The 19,386-nt window shown below is 39.4% G+C and overlaps 1 protein-coding gene across 1 annotated transcript in view; it reads left to right on the forward strand.

Annotated features, from left to right (window-relative positions):
- The first annotated feature begins 1,006 nt into the window (after window positions 1-1,006).
- The window catches only part of LOC127672289 (STAM-binding protein-like), a 72,614-nt gene continuing 54,234 nt past the window's right edge, over window positions 1,007-19,386 (forward strand). The window contains exon 1 of the mRNA XM_052167428.1: window positions 1,007-1,019. Coding sequence (XP_052023388.1) covers window positions 1,007-1,019 — 13 coding nt within the window. The remainder of the gene's footprint in view (window positions 1,020-19,386) is intronic.

Below are 19,386 nucleotides of genomic sequence, written 5' to 3' on the forward strand. Positions count from 1 at the left end.
CAACCAGTTCTGATCTAAAACAATCACTATACAAGGCTGGTATCATACTTGTTATTTTGTTTCTTTCTGACTACCTACCAGGCTTACTCCCAAGCAGGATAAGTACAAAACTTTGTTACAAAACATGGAAAAGAAGGCTGCAAAATTGTCTCTCCACAAATGGGTAGTTTGAGTACAGTATAAATATAAGGACAGAGAAAAAGGAGGGAGGTGATTGGAGAAGGGATGGAGAGAAGAAGGTTTATGGGACATATGGGGAGGGGGGATCCCGGAAAGGGGAAATCATTTGGAATGTAAACAAAGAATGTAGAAAATAAAAATATTAAAAAAAACTATAAATATAAGAACACTGTCTCATTTCTACAAAACATGAGCAGAAAAGTACCAAAAAATCCAGATTTTGTAAATTGTATTGCAGAAATGTTTGTTTGAATGCTGATGATTTAGAGCAAATTTTCCTCCTTTTCCTTACAAGAGTGAGAGACAGACAGAGAGAGAGAGAGACAGAGACAGAGACAGAGAGACAGAGATACACATACAGAGAGACAGAGAAAAAGTTCTAAACAAGGAAAGATACCAAACAGATTTCCAATCAGAAAAGTAAATTAATAAACTTCCATCAGAAACAGCCCCCCCCCATTAAACAGCCCAGAGGCCATGTTTATTTGTGGAGAGGAACATAGATTCCATTCCTGAAGAGGCTTTTGAAGAAGTCTGAAGGTGATGGATGCCACAGGGTGCCTCAGCCAAAGACCGGCAAGGGTTCGAGGATGCTCCCGGGCCTCTCTGCCAAGGGGATTCTGTTCAGCTTGCCCACCTCTTCCTGCCAGCCTGGGATCTTCTTGGTTGTCATGTGTGGATGAGCATGCTTTGTCAGGTGGTCACACTGTATGTAGTGCCAGTCACACACAGGACACACCAGCTTCTTCCCTCCAATGTGAGTTCTGTGGTGGCGAGACAGCTCATCTGACCTTGCAAACTTGTTGTTCCAGTCATCACCTCACAGATGCGGATAAAAGGTAAGTGTGTGGGCAAAGATGATCTTAAAGGTGGGAAATTTTGAAGTAGGTCTTCTGTCATGCTGTACAGCAGTGGTGATGTAACCAGAATCAAAGACAGGTGTGAGGGCTCTAATCTGGGACCTCTGTCCCCAAGAACTCATGTAAACCAGAGCTTCCACAGCATCAGTCTCGATGTGCTCCAGGATGCTGCATGTGGGACTTTCTCTGTTATGCTGCTTCCTCTCCAGGATGACTCACTAATGTTCATGAGGTCAGCTGCATGTGCATCTCCCTGAAATGGTGGAGTCTGGCAATTGCCTGGGGCCATACAGCCTGAAGGCAGCAGTGCTGGAAAACAGGAGCTCTGCCTGGCGCCGAGGCTGCACATGTGCAGGCAGCAGTGTCATTTGTTCCCAGCATGCACCTCTGATCTCCTTGACATGCAGCTATTCCCACCCCCACCAGCCCAGGAGTTATCAGTGTCATAAATTTTTAATGAAAACATTATGAAAATATCTATTCATGTGTCTTTGTATTGCACTAAAATAGTTTTTCTTGTTTCATTTCCCCTCTTTAATTCCCTTTGATAAAATTAGTTGAAATCAGTAAAATCATCTTTCCAATTTTTACTTTTTGAACTCATAATTTCTAATCGTGTCTTGGGGTAATATGAAAGAATAATATTTATTGGACAATGCTTTACAGTTCTTTGTTTGGTAGAGTAAGAAATGAGTCTGTATTATTGTAGAAGCCACTAAGCCATGACATTCACTCTCCTGGATGTCACCAGACACATGGGACTTGAGAAGGAACTACTGGATTGATGTATAAGCTTACAAACATTGAGTAATAAACAGACCTATAAATTAGATACCTACACTGCTGTATTCTTTTCATTGGGGAGGGGGGAACCATTAAACATAGGATTTTATATAAGAAGCAAACATTTATAGTTTTATTATTTACAGAACATGATTCAACCGGCTTTATTTAATGATGCTTTTGTTCTTCTTTTTTAATATTTTCTATATTTACATTTCTAATGAATCCACTTTCAATGTCTCCTCTTCTTTTTGGGGGGGGGTGGATTTGGATGTTTTCAAGACAGGGTTTCTCTGTGTAGCCCTTGCTGTCCTGGAACTCACTCTTTAGACCAGGCTGGCCTTGAACTCAGAAATCTGCCTGCCTCTGCCTCCCAGAGTGCTGGGATTACAGGCGTGCACCACCACCACCCAGCTAATGTTTCCTCTTCTTAAACTCCCTGTCCCATCCCCCTGCCCCTGCCTCTATGATGGTGCTCCCCCTTCACCTACTATCAATCGTACAAAATGGCAACCAACAGATTATGAAAATCTTTACCAGTCCTACATCTGATAGAGGGCTAATATCCAATATATACAAAGAGTTCAAGAACTTAGAATCCAGTGAACAATGTAACCCTATGAAAAATGAGGCACAGAGCCAAAGAATTCTCACCTGAGGTAACACTGAATGGCTAAAAGGCGTCTAAAGAAATGCTCAAAATACTTAGTCATGAAGGAAATCCAAATCAAAACATTCCTGAGATTCCAACAAAATGTATAAGAATGGCTAAGATCAAAACTCAGGTGACAGCAGATGCTGACAAGGATATGGAGAAAGAGGAACACTCCTCCATTGCTGCTGGGGTTGCAAGCCAGTACAAGCACTCTGGAAATCATTTTGGAAATTCTTATAAAAAATTGGACAAAATACTACCTGAGGACCCAGCAATACTACTCCTAGGCAAATACCAAGATGATCTTTGAACATGTAATAAGGTCACATGCTCCACTATGTTTATAATAGCCTTATTTATGAGAGCCAGAAGCTGGAAAGAATCCATTTCTCCTTCTGAGAGGAGTGGATGCAGAAAATGTGGTCCATTTACACAACGGAGCACTAGGCAACTACTAAAAACAGTGAATTTATGAAAGGCAATCCAGAGACCGTCCCATCTGGGGATTCATCCCATATATACTTTCCAAACCCAGACAGTATTGTGGATGTCAACAAAAGCTTGCTGACAGGAGTCTGATATAGCTGTCTCCTGAGAGGCTCTGCCAGTGACTGACAAATACAGAAGTGATGCTCACAGCCAACCAATGAACTAAGTACAGGATCTGCAATGGAGGATATACAGAAAGGAACCAAGGAGCTGATGGGGTTTGCAACCCCCTAGAAGGAAAAGCGATATGAATCAATCAGTAACCCCAGAGATCCAAGGGAATAAACCACCAACCAACAAGTTCACGTGGAGGGACCCAGGGCTCCAGAAGCATACATAGCAGAGGATGGCCTTGTCAGACATCAATGAGAGGAGAGGCCCTTGGTCCTGTGAAGGCTTGATGCCCCACTGTAGGGAATTCCAGGACAGGGAAGATACAGTTGGTAGATTGGTGAGCAGGGGCGGGGGGATGGGATAGAGTATTTTTGAAGGGGAAATTAGGAAAGTGGACAATATTTTTTATTTGATATCTTCTTTATTTACATTTTAAATGGCTTCCCCTTTCCTGGATTCCCCCTCCCCGAAAGTCCCATAAGCCCTCTACCCTCCCCCTCCCCCCCCAATCCAACTCTTTCTGCTTTCCTGACCTAGTATTCCACTACACTGCTGCACTGAGTCTTTCCAGGACCAGGGGCCTCTCCTTCCCTCTTCTTGGGCTTCATTTGATATGTGAATTGTGATATGTGTCTTGGGTATTCCAAACTTCTAGGCTAATATCCACTTATCAGAGAGTGCATACCATGAGTGTTCTTCTGTGATTGGGTAACCTCACTTAGGATGATATTCTGCAGCTTCATCTAAGAATTCTGCAGTTTGTCTAATAATTTCATGAATTCATTGTTTTTAATGGCTGAATAGTACTCCACTGTGTATATATACCACATTTTGTGTATCCATTGCTCCTTCCGAGGGACATCTGGGTTCTTTACAGTTTCTGGCTATTATAAATAGGGCTGCTATGAACATAGCAGAGAATGTATCCTTATTACATGCATTGGAACCCTTTGGGTTTACATTTGGAAAGTAAATAAAGGAAAGATCTAATAAAAAAGAAATAAAAAGCATAAAATATAAAATAAATACATCAATTGTATGAAAGAGACAAGAAGAGTTGAAAATAAATGAATTAAACTAATCAGGAGACAGTGTAAAAAAGAACTATATAGAAGTTGCACTGAGAATACTCAGTTACACACTGCTTCCTGGTGCAAAAATCAGCAAAAAATAATGGCCAATAGCCTTGGATCAATTAATAGGTACATAACAGTGGGTACACAAGAGAAATGGACTCTCTCTCATCTATAGTGAGGTGTGAGTGGAAAACATATCTTAGTGTGATTCAGTGTAATATCCAATGTGTAGTATCAAAATAAAAGTAGAACTTTATGAGAGTGCAATTAATCTAAACTGGAGACTGTAAAAGAGTCTGAGATTCTACCTTGTTCATAATTCTTCCCTTTTGTTTTTGGGTGCTACACAATTCATTCTTGTTACTATGTTTCTGTGAGGCATCTGGTATTATTTTTTTGCCCACGATTTCTTTAGCTTTCAGGGTATTTTGGGTTCAATAGGTATTTTACAATTATTTCTGTACATCTGTGAAAAATATTTGTACTGTGTTAATGATCAGTGGAGATATAGAATGACGATCTATAAGGTAGTTATTGAAGAAACTAGCAATAAAAATGAAATCTAGTCTAGGTATATAACTTCTCCCTCTCTAGTGGAAGGACTTTAAGTCAGCTTTTCACACACATAACTGCACATACATATTTATTGTTGCCATGTTTAAGAGAGTCAGCTAAAAGAATGAGCATAGTCGACCATCATATGAAGAACGTTGAAATAAAATGAGCACTTGTACTTAAAAAAAATCTTATTTAAACATCTTAGTGTTAACTTTGAGGATATCTTGTACCCACCTGAGAAAAGTATAGCAACTATGGATCACTAAGATGAAAATGGTCTTTAGGCATGTCTGTGAGGGGTTGTTAATTGATGAAGGAGGACCCATGCAACTGTGGACATTGTCCACCATTCCTTGAAAGGAGGTCCGGGGCAACTAAGCATGAGCTTGGGAGTCAGCCAGAAAAAACTCTGGAAATCAGTCAGGCAATTGCTCAGAAAACTAGGCATGACACTTCCAGAGGACCCTGCTATACCACTCCTGGGCATATACCCAGAGGATTCCCCACCATGTAATAAGGATACATGCTCTACTATGTTCATAGCAGCCTTATTCATAATTGCCAGATGCTGGAAAGAACCCAGGTATCCCTCAACAGAAGAGTGGATGCAAAAAATGTGGTATATCTACACAATGGAGTACTATTCAGCCATTAGAAACAATGAATTCATGAAATTCTTAGGCAAATGGATGGAGCTAGAGAACATCATACTAAGTGAGGTAACCCTGACTCAAAATGTGAATCATGGTATGCACTAACTAATAAGTGGGTATTAACCTAGAAAACTGGAATACCTAAAACATAATCCACACATCAAATGAGGTACAAGAAGAAAGGAAGAGTGGCCCCTTGTTCTGGAAAGACTCAGTGAAGCAGTATTCGGCAAAACCAGAACAGGGAAGTGGGAAGGGGTTGGTGGGAGGACAGGGGGAGAGACGGGGGCTTGTGGGACTTTCGGGGAGTGGGGACTAGAAAAGGGGAAATCATTTGAAATGTAAATAAAATACATTTCGAATAAAAAAATTTCCATATTTCATAGTAAATATTCAATGTTTACAGAAAGATGTGTATGTAAAACAAGTAATATGTGTTTCTAATGTTCTCATAAATTGAACAAATATAAGTTAAAATACAAAATCAAGAACCTAATTAAAATCATCATGACAAGTCAAATAGTCTATTTTTTTTCTATCATGGAAAACATGGATCTGAGGAGTTTATATGTAAATAGGAAAATTTATGCTAAAATATGAAATAGCATATTGCTTATGCTATGGAGACAATAGTATGCTATACAAAACTTAATCAAATACATTTCACTCATTTACTTTAATTGGCTTATTTTCAAAGACAGAAGGTTTTCTGCCAACTTGCTGGACACTCTTATCAAACCTAAAATTAGTTGTTTTTTCCCCTATTTTTTCTTTATACCTAGGAATATAAAAAAGCAATGAGAGTGGTAAACCGTGGCTGGTGTCTGAAAGAATAAAACCTCCAGCAGAAAGACAGGGTCAGAGAGAGGAGCCTGTAGTAGGTACAACTTTGCAGTATCACAACTACTGAAATTGAAATCTTTTCTTCGTTTTTGTCTGAGAAGCAAGAAAGTTTCACATGATTAAAAGAAAAAAGTTACATTACCCATAATCTTTTAAATAAGACAAAGCCTGTTATATAAAACAAAAGTAGTTAACATTTGCATTTTTATTACTAAAATTATTGAAAGGTTCAACAAGGTGAAAATAATCAAATGAAGAACTTCTCAAGCAATAAGGGGCACTGGGGTCACCACCATGACATGGGGAGTTGCGGAAGGCCTTGAAGGGAGCGGCCAATCCCATGGCTCTGGAGCTCAGGTGTCCTTTTCAGATAGGAACTGTTTTCCACCTTGGTTTTTCATTAGACAAATGTTGGGACCTCTTTCAGAAATATGGCTGATAAATCTAGAAACACTTCAGTCATTTGGAAACAATGCTAGTTAGAGAAAGTTCTGTGATGAGCAACCAAACATTTCAGGGGCTTCTGTTACCTGGAGAAATGCCAGGACATGGAACATCCCTCTACATGTGACAATGACAAAAACATTAAATTAGATGTCATTACAGCTTACACAGTCATAGATGCTAACTTAAGGCAGATGAACAGGCTCAGGGTGCTGCGACACACATGAGCTATAGATACAGTTAGTTCTCCTGCACTCCACTATGTTGAAAGACAATACCAACACTGCCTGGAGAGCTGTCTGCACAGTTCCTAAACTCATGTACATACAGAACTCATCTACCAAAGGCAGAGGCACCTTACAGGGATCAAGTAGCATACAATGTATGACCATGTAATGGTTATATAACACTCAAAGATCTGAACACAAAAACCTTATTTTATCTAATTGTTTAATATTTCAACCTTGCCATCAGTTAGTAAAGTTAAACACCAATGATTAATAGGTAAACACAAAACCTAATTCATACCTCACAAAAATATTCTCAGGCTGCCAAAACAGTGCCATATGCCTGTTCTCACTCTTACTGTATTTCCTGAGCTTTTAAAAGTTTAACTAAAAGCACGTTTTTTGTCTGATCACCTGGATACAGGACACATGCTCCTGAGGCATAAAAGCAGTGCCTAAGATCTGTTTTCAGGCAAGCTACAAAATAGTCTTTCCACATTTTCTTGTTTGAACAAAATAATTTCCTTCACACACAATGACTGGAAAGGCAGTTGGGTGACAGTCACTGCCATTTAGTGACACATTTCTCAGTATTTTGTCCATGAGAAATCCATCTGAACTGCAGAGCCAACTCTGCACAAAGGCCTTACTTTGTGGAAGTTGCACTCTGGTGGAAAGTTTAACCAACCAATAAAACATTTCCTTTTCTCTGTGTGGTCATCAATCCAGCATGCAGTGTAAAACCACAACAAAAGCCAACGTGCAATCTAAAACTTTCTGTGTCTGCATTCATGGTTTCATTGCTTAAGTACAGACAGGACATGGGATCATTTGCTCTGCGCTGCCATTCCACATTTGATCCTGCTAAACTGCCCAACAAGCAGCCCAGGCAGACCTGGGCACACCCTCCATGGATGGTCAGACTCACATGATTAGTTCTACTCAACCACAATTATAATTCTCTGGGAAACAAGGTTGTTTGCTAGAATCCCCCCCCCCACCCCCCACGAAACGAACCACAAAGTTTTTTTTTTCCATTTTAAGGCAAGTTTTTTTTTTCTTTTTGGGTTTTGGTTTTGTCAAGACAGGGTTTCTCTGTATATCCCTGGCTGTCTTGGAACTCACTCTGTAGAACAGGCTGGCTTTGAACTCAGAAATCTGCCTGCCTCTGCCTCCCAGAGTACTGGGACTTTTTAAGGCTTCTTTATTCAACCAGTTCTGATCTAAAATAATCACTATACAAGGCTGGTATCATACTTGTTATTTTGTTTCTTTCTGACTAACTACCAGGCTTAATCTCAAGCTGGCTAATAAATAAACTTTGTTACAAAGCATGGCAAAGAAGGCTGTGAAATTGTCTATCCACAAATGGGTAATTTGAGTACAATATAAATATTGTTATAAAACTATAAATATAAGTATACTGTCACATTTCTACAAAACATGAACAGAAAGGTACAAAAATTCCAGATTTTGTAAATTTTATTGCAGAAATATTTGTTTGAATGCTGAGCTTTTAGAGCAAATTTTCTTCCATTTCCTTACAAGAGTGAGAGACATAGAGTGATAGACAGAGCAGAGATACACATATAGAGAGACAGAGACAAAGTTCTAAAAGTAGAAAAGATACCGAACAGAGTTCCCGTCAGAAAGGTAAAATTAACATACTTCCATCAGAAACAGTCCCCCAAATTAAAAAAAAAACCAGAGGCCATGTTTATTTGTGGAGAGGAACATAGATTCCATTCCTGAAGAGGCTTTAGAAGAAGCCTGAAGGTGATGGATGTCACAGGGTGCCTCAGCCAAAGACCGGCAAGGGTTCGAGGATGCTCCCGGTCCTCTCTGCCAAGGGGATTCTGTTCAGCTTGCCCACCTCCGCCTGCCAGCCTAGGATCTTCTTGGTTGTCATGTGTGGATGAGCATGCTTTGTCAGGTGGTCACACTGTATGTAGTGCCAGTCACACACAGGACATACCAGCTTCTTCCCTCCAATGTGAGTTCTGTGGTGGCGAGACAGCTCATCTGACCTTGCAAACTTGTTATCCCAGTCATCACATTACAGATGCAGATAAAAGGTAAGTGTGTGGGCAAAGATGATCTTAAAAGTGGGCAATTTTGAAGTAGATCTTCTGAGGTGCTGTACAGCAGTGGTGATGTAACCAGAATCAGAGACAGGTGTGAGGGGTCTCAATTTTCACTTTTTGAACTCATAATTTCTAATCGTGTCTTGGGGTAATATGAAAGAATAATATTTGTTGAACAATGCTTTACAATTCTTTATTTTGGTAGTATAGAGTAAGGAAGGAGTCTGTATTATTGTAGAAGCCACTAAGCTATGACATTCACTCTCCTGGATACCTTCTAAGAAGAAAATAATGGACTTACTGTAACAGAAAATATTTTCTGTCATCTCACTACCAAAGCCTTGTAGCCTTTTTGTCCTTCTGTCAGACACATGGAACTTGAGAAGGAACTACTGGTTTGATGTCTAAGCTTACAAACTTTGAGTAATAAACAGACCTATAAATTAGATACCCACACTGTTGTATTCTTATCACTGGGGGGGGGGAATCATTAAACTTATGATTTTATATAAGAAGCAAACATTTATACAGTTTTCTTATATGCAGAACATGTCTCATCCAGTGTTATTTAATAATGCTTTTGTTCTTTTTTAATATTTTCTATATTTACATTTCTAATGTTTCCCCTTTCCATGTCTCCTCCTCATAAAATCCCTGTCCTATCCCCCTGCCCCTGCCTCTATGATGGTGCTCCCCCATCACCTACTAGCAATAGGACAAAATGGCAACCAACATATTAGGCAAATCTTTACCAGTCCTACACCTGATACAGAGCTAATATCCAATATATACAAAGAATTCAAGAACTTAGAATCCAGTGAACAAAATAACCCTATTAAAAAATGAGGCACAGAGCTAAACAAAGACTTGCTGAGGGGGGAATACTGAATGGCTAAAAAGCACCTAAAGAAATGTTCAAAATACTTAATAATGAGGGAAATGCAAATCAAAACATCCCTGAGATTCCCTCAAAATCTGTAAGAATGGCTAAGAGCAAATCTCAGGTGAGAGCAGATGCTGGCAAGGATATGGAGAAAGAGGAACACTCCTCCTCTGCTGCTGTGGCTGCAAGCCAGAACAATCACTCTGGAAATCAGTTTGGAGGTTCGTTTAATATATTGGACAAAGTACTACCAGCATACCTAGCAATACTACTCCTAGGCATATACCAAGAAGATGCTCCAACTTGTAATAAGGACACATGCTCCACTAATTTTATAACAGCCTTAGTTATGAGAGCCAGAAGCTGAAAAGAATCCAATTGTCCTTCAGAAGAGGAATGGATGCGGAAAATGTGGTCCATTTACACAATGGAGCACTAGTCAGCTATTAAAAACAGTGAATTCATGAAAGCCTTAAACAAAAGGCTAGAACTAGCCAATTTCATCCTGAGTGAGCTAACACAATAAAAAAGAATACACATTGTATGTACTCCATGATAAGTGGGTATTAGCCCAGAATCTCAGAATACCCAACATAAAATTCACAGAGCACATGAAGCTCAAGAAGAGAGACCGAAGTGTGTATACTCCAGTCTTTCTTAGAAGGGATATCAAAATACCCAAGCCAGGAGAAACAGAGACAAAACACAGGGCAGGGATTTGAAGGAAAGGCCATTGTGTTGATGATCAGTAGAGTATAGAATGGCAATCTATAAGGTAGTTATTGAAGAAACTAGCAATAAAAATGAAATCTGGTCTACATATACAACTTCCCCATCTCTAGTGGAAGGACTTTAAGTCAGCTTTGCAATACATAATTTCACATACATATTTATTGTTGCCATGTTTAAAAGAGTCAGGTAAAAGAATGAGCATAGTTGACCATCATATGAAGAATGTTGAAATAAAATGTGCACGTGTACTTAAAAGAATCTCATTAAAATATGTCAGTGTTAACTTTGAGGATATCTTGTCCCCATCTGAGAAAAGTATAGCAGCTATGGATCACTAAGATGAAAATGGTCTTTAGGCATGTGTATGAGGGGTTGTTAATTGATGAAGGAGGACCCATGCAACTGTGAACATTGTCCACCAATCCTTAGAAGGAGTTCCGGGGCAACTAAGCATGAGCTTGGGCGTCAGCCAGCAAAAACAGTGCTCATTGCTGCAGAAGATTCTGTACATCATGGCTGGGAGTAGAGTATGCTGGAGCACAGCATTTTAGCCTTGCAGAAAGGCAACAAAGAAGAAGGGGTGCACTCCTCTGGTGGCCATCTCCTTTGCTACTGTTTATTCAACCTCAGCTTCCAGGTCAAGGAACACACACTTCCCACATTCAGACTGGAACACTTGGATCTTTTCATTCCATCTAGAAAACCTCTAACACATAAACCAGAAGCAAGTGTCTCTGAATTCATAGATGATTCCGGTCAACTTGACACTGTATAAATCATGAAACCATAGTTCTCAATCCCTATTTATTAATTACTGTATACCTTTCTTCATCTTTGCTTTGAAAAGCAAGTGCTTCAAGATTCTAATAGGCCTAAGGAGACATTCTCAGTAGCTGCAATTCCTGACCAAAAGGCAAGAGAACTCTTGTCAAAACAATTCCCCACAAATACTTGCACATGCATGATTATGGCTGCATTGTTTCAAAGAGCCAGGAAATAGAATGGGTCTAGCAGCCAATCATCCAAAGAACATTAAAATAGCATGTGCCAAAATACATAACAGAATTGTATTAAAAGGTCTCAGTTATCTTGAATGATTGCTGGATACACCCTAACGCATCAAAGACACAAAATTAGATTTTCTGATACTCATATTTCAATACTCAATATTCAGGCTTTTTTCCGATATACTTTTTATTTACATTTCAAATGATTTCCCCTTTTCTGGATCCCCACACCCTGAAAGTCCCATAAGCCCTCTTCCCTTCCCCTACACCCCATCCACCCCTTCCCACTTCCTTCTTCTGGTATCGCCCTATACTGCTACACTGAGTCTTTCCATAGCAAGGGGACACTCCTCTGTTCTTCTTGGACATCATTTGTGTGTGGATTATATTTTGGGTATTCCAATTTTCTAGGCTAATATCCACTTATTTGTGAGTGCATACCGTGATTGATCTTTTGAGACTTGGTTACCTCACTTAGTATGCTGTTATCCATCTCCATCCATTTGTGTAAGAATTTCATGAATTCATTGTTTCTAATGGCTGAATAGTACTCCATTTTTTTTATCTATTCCTTCGTTGAGGGATACCTGGGTTCTTTCCAGCTTCTGGCTATTATAAATAGGGCTGCTATGAACATAGTGAAACATGTGTCCTTATTACATACTGGGGAATCCTCTGGGTATATGCCCAGGAGTGGTATAGCAGGGTCCTCAGGAGGTGACATGCCCAGTTCTCTGAGGAACTGCCAGACTGATTTCCAGAAGTTTGTACCAATTTGCAACCCCACCAGCAATGGAGGAGTGTTTCTCTTTCTCCACATCCTCGCCCACATGTGCTGTCTCCTGAGTTTTGAATCTTAGCAATTCTGACTGATGTGAGGTGAAATCTCAGGGTTGTTTTGATTTGCATTTTTCTAATGACTAATGATGTTGAGCATTTTCCAAGATGCTTCTCAGCTATCCGAAGTTCTTTGGGTGAAAATTCTTTGTTTAGCTCTGTACCCCATTTTTAATAAGATTATTTGGTTTTATGGGGTCTAACTTCTTGATTTCTTTGTATATATTGTATATTACCCCTCTGTCAGATGTTGGGTTGGTGAAGATCTTTTCCCAATTGGTTGGTTGCTGATTTGTCCTTTTGATGGTGTCCTTTGCCTTACAGAAACTTTGTAATTTTACGAGGTCCCATTTGTCAATTTTTGATCTTAGAGCATAAGCTATTGGTGTTCTGTTCAGGGCCTTTCCCCCTGTACTGATGTCCTCAAGGGTCTTCTCTAGTTTTTTTTCTATTAGCTTCAGAGTGTCTGGCTTTATGTGGAGGTCCTTGATCCATTTGGATTTGAGCTTACTACAAGGAGGTAAGGATGGATCAATTCACATTCTTCTGCATGCTGACCTCCAGTTGAACCAGCACCATTTGTTGAAAAGGTTATCTTTTTTCCATTGGATGTTTTCAGCCCCTTTTTTGAGAATCAAGTGGCCATAGGTGTGTGGGTTCATTTCTAGATCTTCAGGCCTATTCCATTGATCCGCCTGATATTCAGGCTTTTTTAAGAAAATGCTTTTCAGTGAATTTTACCAATTCTAAACATCAGTGAGATATTATATCTTGTGTAAATAAATAATCTACATTATGGAAACTCCAAATTAGCATCAGTAATCAATCCATTGTTTCAAGCATTTTCATTGGTTTCTGTTAAAACACTTTAATCTTCTAATTATTTTCAAATAAACATATGAGTCATTATTAACTATACAGTTAATCCACAGTTCAATACAAGTTAGAATATCTATTTTCTAATTAATACATCATAACCTATGACAGATAATATTGATTTTTGACATTATTAATTCTAAACACATTCAGGAAATATGGCACTCATGCACTGCCAATGAGTCCCAGCTGCATCTGACGTCCAACTGAAGGACTGAAGACCAGGGGATACCTATGATTCCTCCAGGCCTTGGGAGGCAGATGAGGACTGCTCCAAAAGATGCAGAAAAATTGCATCTGATATTGAAAATTGGAACCAGGATGCAAGTGGCTATTGGAACTATATTTGACTTTGTATTTCTTACCCTTTAAAAATGGAATTATAGGCCAAATCTAGAATTAGTTGGAGGGATGCACGGAAAAACCCTATGATCCAATAAGCACGACTTAATGGGTAATCTAGTGAGATCTCAGAAACCAATGGCAACAGCTGTGTAGACAGTGAAGGCTGGAGAATTTGACAGCAATCAGGTTGAAGTCCTTTTACATCTCATCCTGCAAAGGAATATTTTTCTGCATTTATCTATGCCTGGAGGTTTCAAATGACTCTGAGATAAAAATGACTGAATGACTTCCACCTGCCTCATCCACATCCTGCCTGTGACATGTGTCTGCCGTGTTCATAGGCACCTCAGCCTAAATCTTTTGATGTGCAAGGAACATAATATAGAATCTAGGCTCAAACATTTTCCCAATTACATTGTAATAAACATCTGAGAAAAGGGGTCAGGAGTGTGTACCTTTCTGAGGTAAAGAATTAAGTGGAATCCTTTTCCAAAATAAATGACCAAGGTAGTGGATTCTGTATTATCATATATCACAATTATCAAAAACTATGAAACTGTTATTAAATTGATGCAACTTGTTATCATATTTAATATTACTTGCTAAATGTATACTAAATAAACTTGTTTGAGGTACTTTTTACTTACTTTGTATCTGCAGGTATATATGTGAACAGGCACCACAGCATGCATATAGAGGTAAAAAGATCAGTCCTTTCTCTCCACCATGTGAGTCCGGGAGTAACTCACATTATTAGCCTGGGAAGCAACTCATACCAATTCCTCCTGTTCATATTGAATCTTAGAATTACCAAACCCCCTAGAGTGTGTACTGGTAGCAATCAGAAGGAAGAAGCCTCCATTACCTTCCTCTTCTATGATCTACAGTATAAAACTCACTCAGGGTTTAGTTAATAGGAATTATATCTTGTCTGCCCAGGTGCTACACAATGCGTACTGTGATTGCTGTTTCTAAAGCCAGAAAATGGGTGTTCTAACACTGAGCCACACAGTGGCAATAACTCAAGAACATGTGGATTTCTCTATTTCAAGATGCAGTTATACTACCCAAAAGATACTTCTTCCTATCACAGATACACTTATTCAAACCTGTTCAGTGCTACAGCGTTCACAGTAACCAGAAGTTTGGAACAACCTATATGGTGCTCAACTGAAACGCAGGTAAACAAAATGTGGTACATTTACACTATAGAGCATTACATAGACATTTACATGAATGAATAAATTATGAAATTCAAAGCTAAATGGAACAAGAAAAAGGCCCAGTGCTTTCTGCTTCTCTTTTCCATTTCATGCTAGCTTTGCTTAGATGAATTGGAGGGCTCTGTTCTTCTTTTCTTGTATTCGGTCTTCTTTGACATCATTTTGCCCTCCCATTCTGCACAGTGTCCTGATATATGAATGTATCTGGGTAGGAGGATTAATGGAGACACATCACATAGGGCTGTGTTTTTCATAATCTGTCTCTGTCTGTCTGCCTTCTGTTTGCAGTCTGTCTGTCTCTGTTAGTCTTTCTCTGTCTCTATCTCCTCACTTTGCCTGTCTCTGTCTCTCTGTATTTCATTCTATCCTGTTTCTGTCTCACTTTCTCTCTTTCTGTCTCAGTCTGTGTCTCTATCTCTCTGTCTATCTCTCTCAGAATGTCTGTCTCTGTCTCTGTCTCTGTCTCTCTCTGTGTGTCTCTGTGTCCCTCTGTTTGTCTCTCTGTTTGTCTGTCTCTCTGTCTCTGTCTCTGTGTCTGTCTCTCTGCATCCTTTGGTTTATCATGAAAAACACTGATATGACATCAGTGATTCTACCTGCTGCAGGAGGAAGCCTTTCTTATAATGGCTGAATAGGGAATTGATCAGTGGGATTAGAAGAATTGGACTGCTAGATTGTTTCTTTTATTTAATTGTTTAGAGCAGTAGCATTTGATTTTAAACTAGGTCTCTGGCCATCTACACTCTATGTTTTTGTCACCTAAGCAGTGTCTTGTATGGATTCTATCTAACTAATTGGGCCTTAAGTCAAATCAGACATTTCTATATTATACCTAGATGCTCTCTGACACCACTGCCCTAGCATATCTGGCAGGTAGAACTGCTCAATGAGACTGAATAACAGACTTTCAACAGAAAATACTGTAGGTCAAGGGTTTTGTGGCTGAATTGGTATTTGTTTCTCTTTTGGTGGCCAACAGAGAACTCTCCTACAACAAAGAAACTAGAACATAAGGTTAAAGGTTTGAAGCATGCATCTGCTCAACTTCAATTTCAATGTGCTGAGTAGGTGTTGGCCTAAGCAATTGAAATCTACTCTCAGTTAGCAAAGAGTAAACAGTTGTCTTAGCAACAGCCTGGGTTGTTTGTATATTTCCATGGGATGACCTTGCAGAACAACTCAAATGAATGCAATGCAGTCACTTTTCATGGAAGCCTTATTGGTGACAAAAAGTGGCCAGTAGAGATTTTGTATGCCCCATCAGTAGAAATCACTAAGATTGCCTTCCTATAATTTAGGATTTCCAGTACACTGGGTTTCCATATTATGTCTCAAATGCCACTGCAACTGAACCTATATCTCCCAGGATTCTCTTCCTTTCCCTTAGCTCCCTTCCTATTCCTCAGGGACTGTGTCCATTGTCTTTTACATAGGTCACCTGTAAAATCTAATCAATCTCTCACTTCCACGGAGATGCATGTATCCATCCTAGTTCATTTCTTCATACCCTATCTCTGGATGTATGGATTAAATGTTGGCTAGTATCCTTTAGTGACTACTATCCATATGTAAGTGCATACATATAATATGTATATTTCTGGATCTTGGCTAGGTCACTCTGGATTTTTTTTTATTGCCAAAGTTTTTTCCGCAAATGCCATGATGTCATTATTTTTTAAAATATCTAATCTGCCACTATGTAAATGTATCACATTTTCCCTAAAGGATCTTTTCAATCTAGGACCATGCTTTGGTTCTTGGAATTTGTCCAGTGAGATTAAATGACAAACTTTCAACAGTAATATCTTTGTTCAGCCTAGAGGTCTCTCTCCTTCTTCTTCCATTTCCTGATGATTTGAATGAGAACAGCCCCACAGACTTATATATTTGCATCATTAGTCTCCTGTAATGAACTGTATGGAAGGTCAGAAGGTATGGCCCAGTTGAAATTATGGTGCTTATTTTTAGAAGAATGAAACTTGGGGGACTGGAGGATGGGATGTGTCAATGGGAGTCTGGAAGTATATATTAGAGGAAGTAGGTCATTAGGGGAGACTCTTGGAGGAAGTGTTTCACAGGGGGTAGGTTTTGAGATTTAAGATACCAGTAACAGGACCTGAATGTAACTCTTTTTTTTCTTATATCTGTCTCTGTCTCCATCTCTCTCTGTCAGTCTCTGTCTCTCTGTATCTCATTCTATCCTGTTTCGGTCTCCCTTTTTCGCTGTCTGTCTCTGTCTCTATCTCTCTGTCTATCACTCTCAGTCTGTCTGTCTCTCTGTCTCTGTGTCCCTCTGTCGCTCTACCTGCCTGTCTCTCTCTCTCTCTCTCTCTCTCTCTCTCTCTCTCTCTCTCTGTCTCTATCTCTGCCTCTGTACTCTTTGGTTTATTACAGAAAAACTCTGATACGACATCAGTGATTCTATCTGTAAAACTATAAGGAAGCCCCAATTAAATACTTGTTGTTCAAAGAAATTCCCCAGTCATGGTGGTTCTTCACAGCAATTAAACAGCAAATAAACACCCACTGAGGACATATCTTTGACTATAACATACACTAATATTATCTGGATGTATAATCACATTTCAATGATAAATGTCTTATTAACACTTGCAAGAAATGTGTGACACTCTTTCTTAACTAAGAGCCCAGGAAATAGGGACTACCATCTTTGGGTTTTGTGCTTATAGCTGCCATCATTTCAGCCATGTCGGGCTGCCCTATAGGCTTGCTTTCTAGCATGGTGTCAAGTCTGTCCCTTTTAAAACATGGCTTCTGAGATTACTGTTGGCTTTCATCTGCCTTCTGACATCAGATTCCTTCTCAGCCAATCAGCACTTAATAGAATCTTGAGGTTACCATGGAGCTGAGTAAACAAGATTGGCTCAGTGTTCAGTTGAACTGCTTCAACGCATACACGTGACTTGTGCTTGTGAATCTCAATAACCCCTTTACCTTGTGAATACCAATAACCCGTTTACCATCCCTTTATCCAAATCCTATACCTCTACTTGTCTTCCTGCCTCCACAATGTCAGGTAGGAAAGAAACTAAAATGTTTATTTAATTGAAAGTCTCTCAAATAGGGAATCATCAAAATAAGGTGGGATTGGAAAGAAAGTATTGAAGGACAAGACTGTGCCCTAACTAAGGTCTTGGATCTGACCTTTCCTAGGGTTGTAACTTTGTCCTGAACCTTGACTTATCTACTTGCTGGCAGATTCTAGGGCTCTCTAGGGAATTGAATCTTTAGGAGGAGGGGATAGAGAAGGAATCCAGATAGTTCTTGGGGCTGTTTCAACTGAAGCAGAGAGAGAACTGTGTATAGACACAGGAGAACAGAGGCCCAAGATGCTTTTCTTTTGATGACAGACTACAGAGTATTACACAATAGTACTTCACAGATTAGCTGATCAACAGTAATGTTGAGATAAGGATAGTCAATAAAACTTCTTCCACTGTTCAATTAGCAACTTAGATTGACTAGTTTTTGCCAACTGGCTAGATGTATTTTCCTCCTACATGGTTTCACATTTGTGTTCTCTGAAGCTGTCAGGTGGAAACAAGTCTTTCCCTGACAAAAGGATAGTTTGTTACATTCACCTGCACACGAACAGAACGGCTGTGTCCACCCTGGTGATGCACACTGGGTTGAAGATGGTCACCTTACTAATGGAGGAGGTTTCCATTCAATTTTGGCAAATGGTTTAAGATAATTACATTCCTTGATTGTCATTACAAACAAACTCCTATTGTGAATAGCTAGAGTATGTTGGCATACACCTTTAATGTCCACCCTTGGGAACCAGAGGCATGAGAACCAATGTGAGCATGAGAGTTTCTCTTGGACAGTAACTTCAAGAGAGTCACTCAGGGGCTATAAGCCGGTTCCTCGAGTAATGAAAGGAAAAGAATTTTAAAAATTAGCATTCCCAGTAGTAGCTCTCTTACATCTGAAACCCACTAAGAAGGAAGGGTGGATCACAGGGCAGTATGCAAACTGATACTCTTGAAAAGGCAAGCTAGGGACCATTTATAAAAAGATCACACCACCTTTACCTAGAGACAGTGAAGAAAATGAAAAAAATGGGGCAAGATTGCTGGAGAGGAGAATATGAAAGAATAGATGAAAGGAGAAGACAGAACATAGGGGTGTTAGCCATGTGACACAGGAAGCTCACCACTGAATGCTCAAGACAGACAAATAATATTAATAAATACATTTTCAAAGGAACACTGGCTAAAAATTACTGAGTACATGGCAAACATTGAAGGATTTAATGAAATATAGGTCAAGAGTTCAGGAATGATGCTGAGGCTGGGACAGGATATGACTAGAACCACTAACTTATCAGGAAAAACACATTTCATGTTTAGATATTGTCTTCTGAGTCCCTAAACCCTGATGATGCTTTACAATTAGGAAATGAGCTTTCTATGCATATATTGTAGAACCAATTCTTAGTGCAATGTCTGGGCTCAAGAGTAAAATTCTAGCTCCCAGGGGACATAGGCAGA

This window comes from Apodemus sylvaticus, chromosome 1 (genome assembly GCF_947179515.1).
Source record: "Apodemus sylvaticus chromosome 1, mApoSyl1.1, whole genome shotgun sequence".
NCBI classification, from domain to species: Eukaryota; Metazoa; Chordata; class Mammalia; order Rodentia; family Muridae; genus Apodemus; species Apodemus sylvaticus.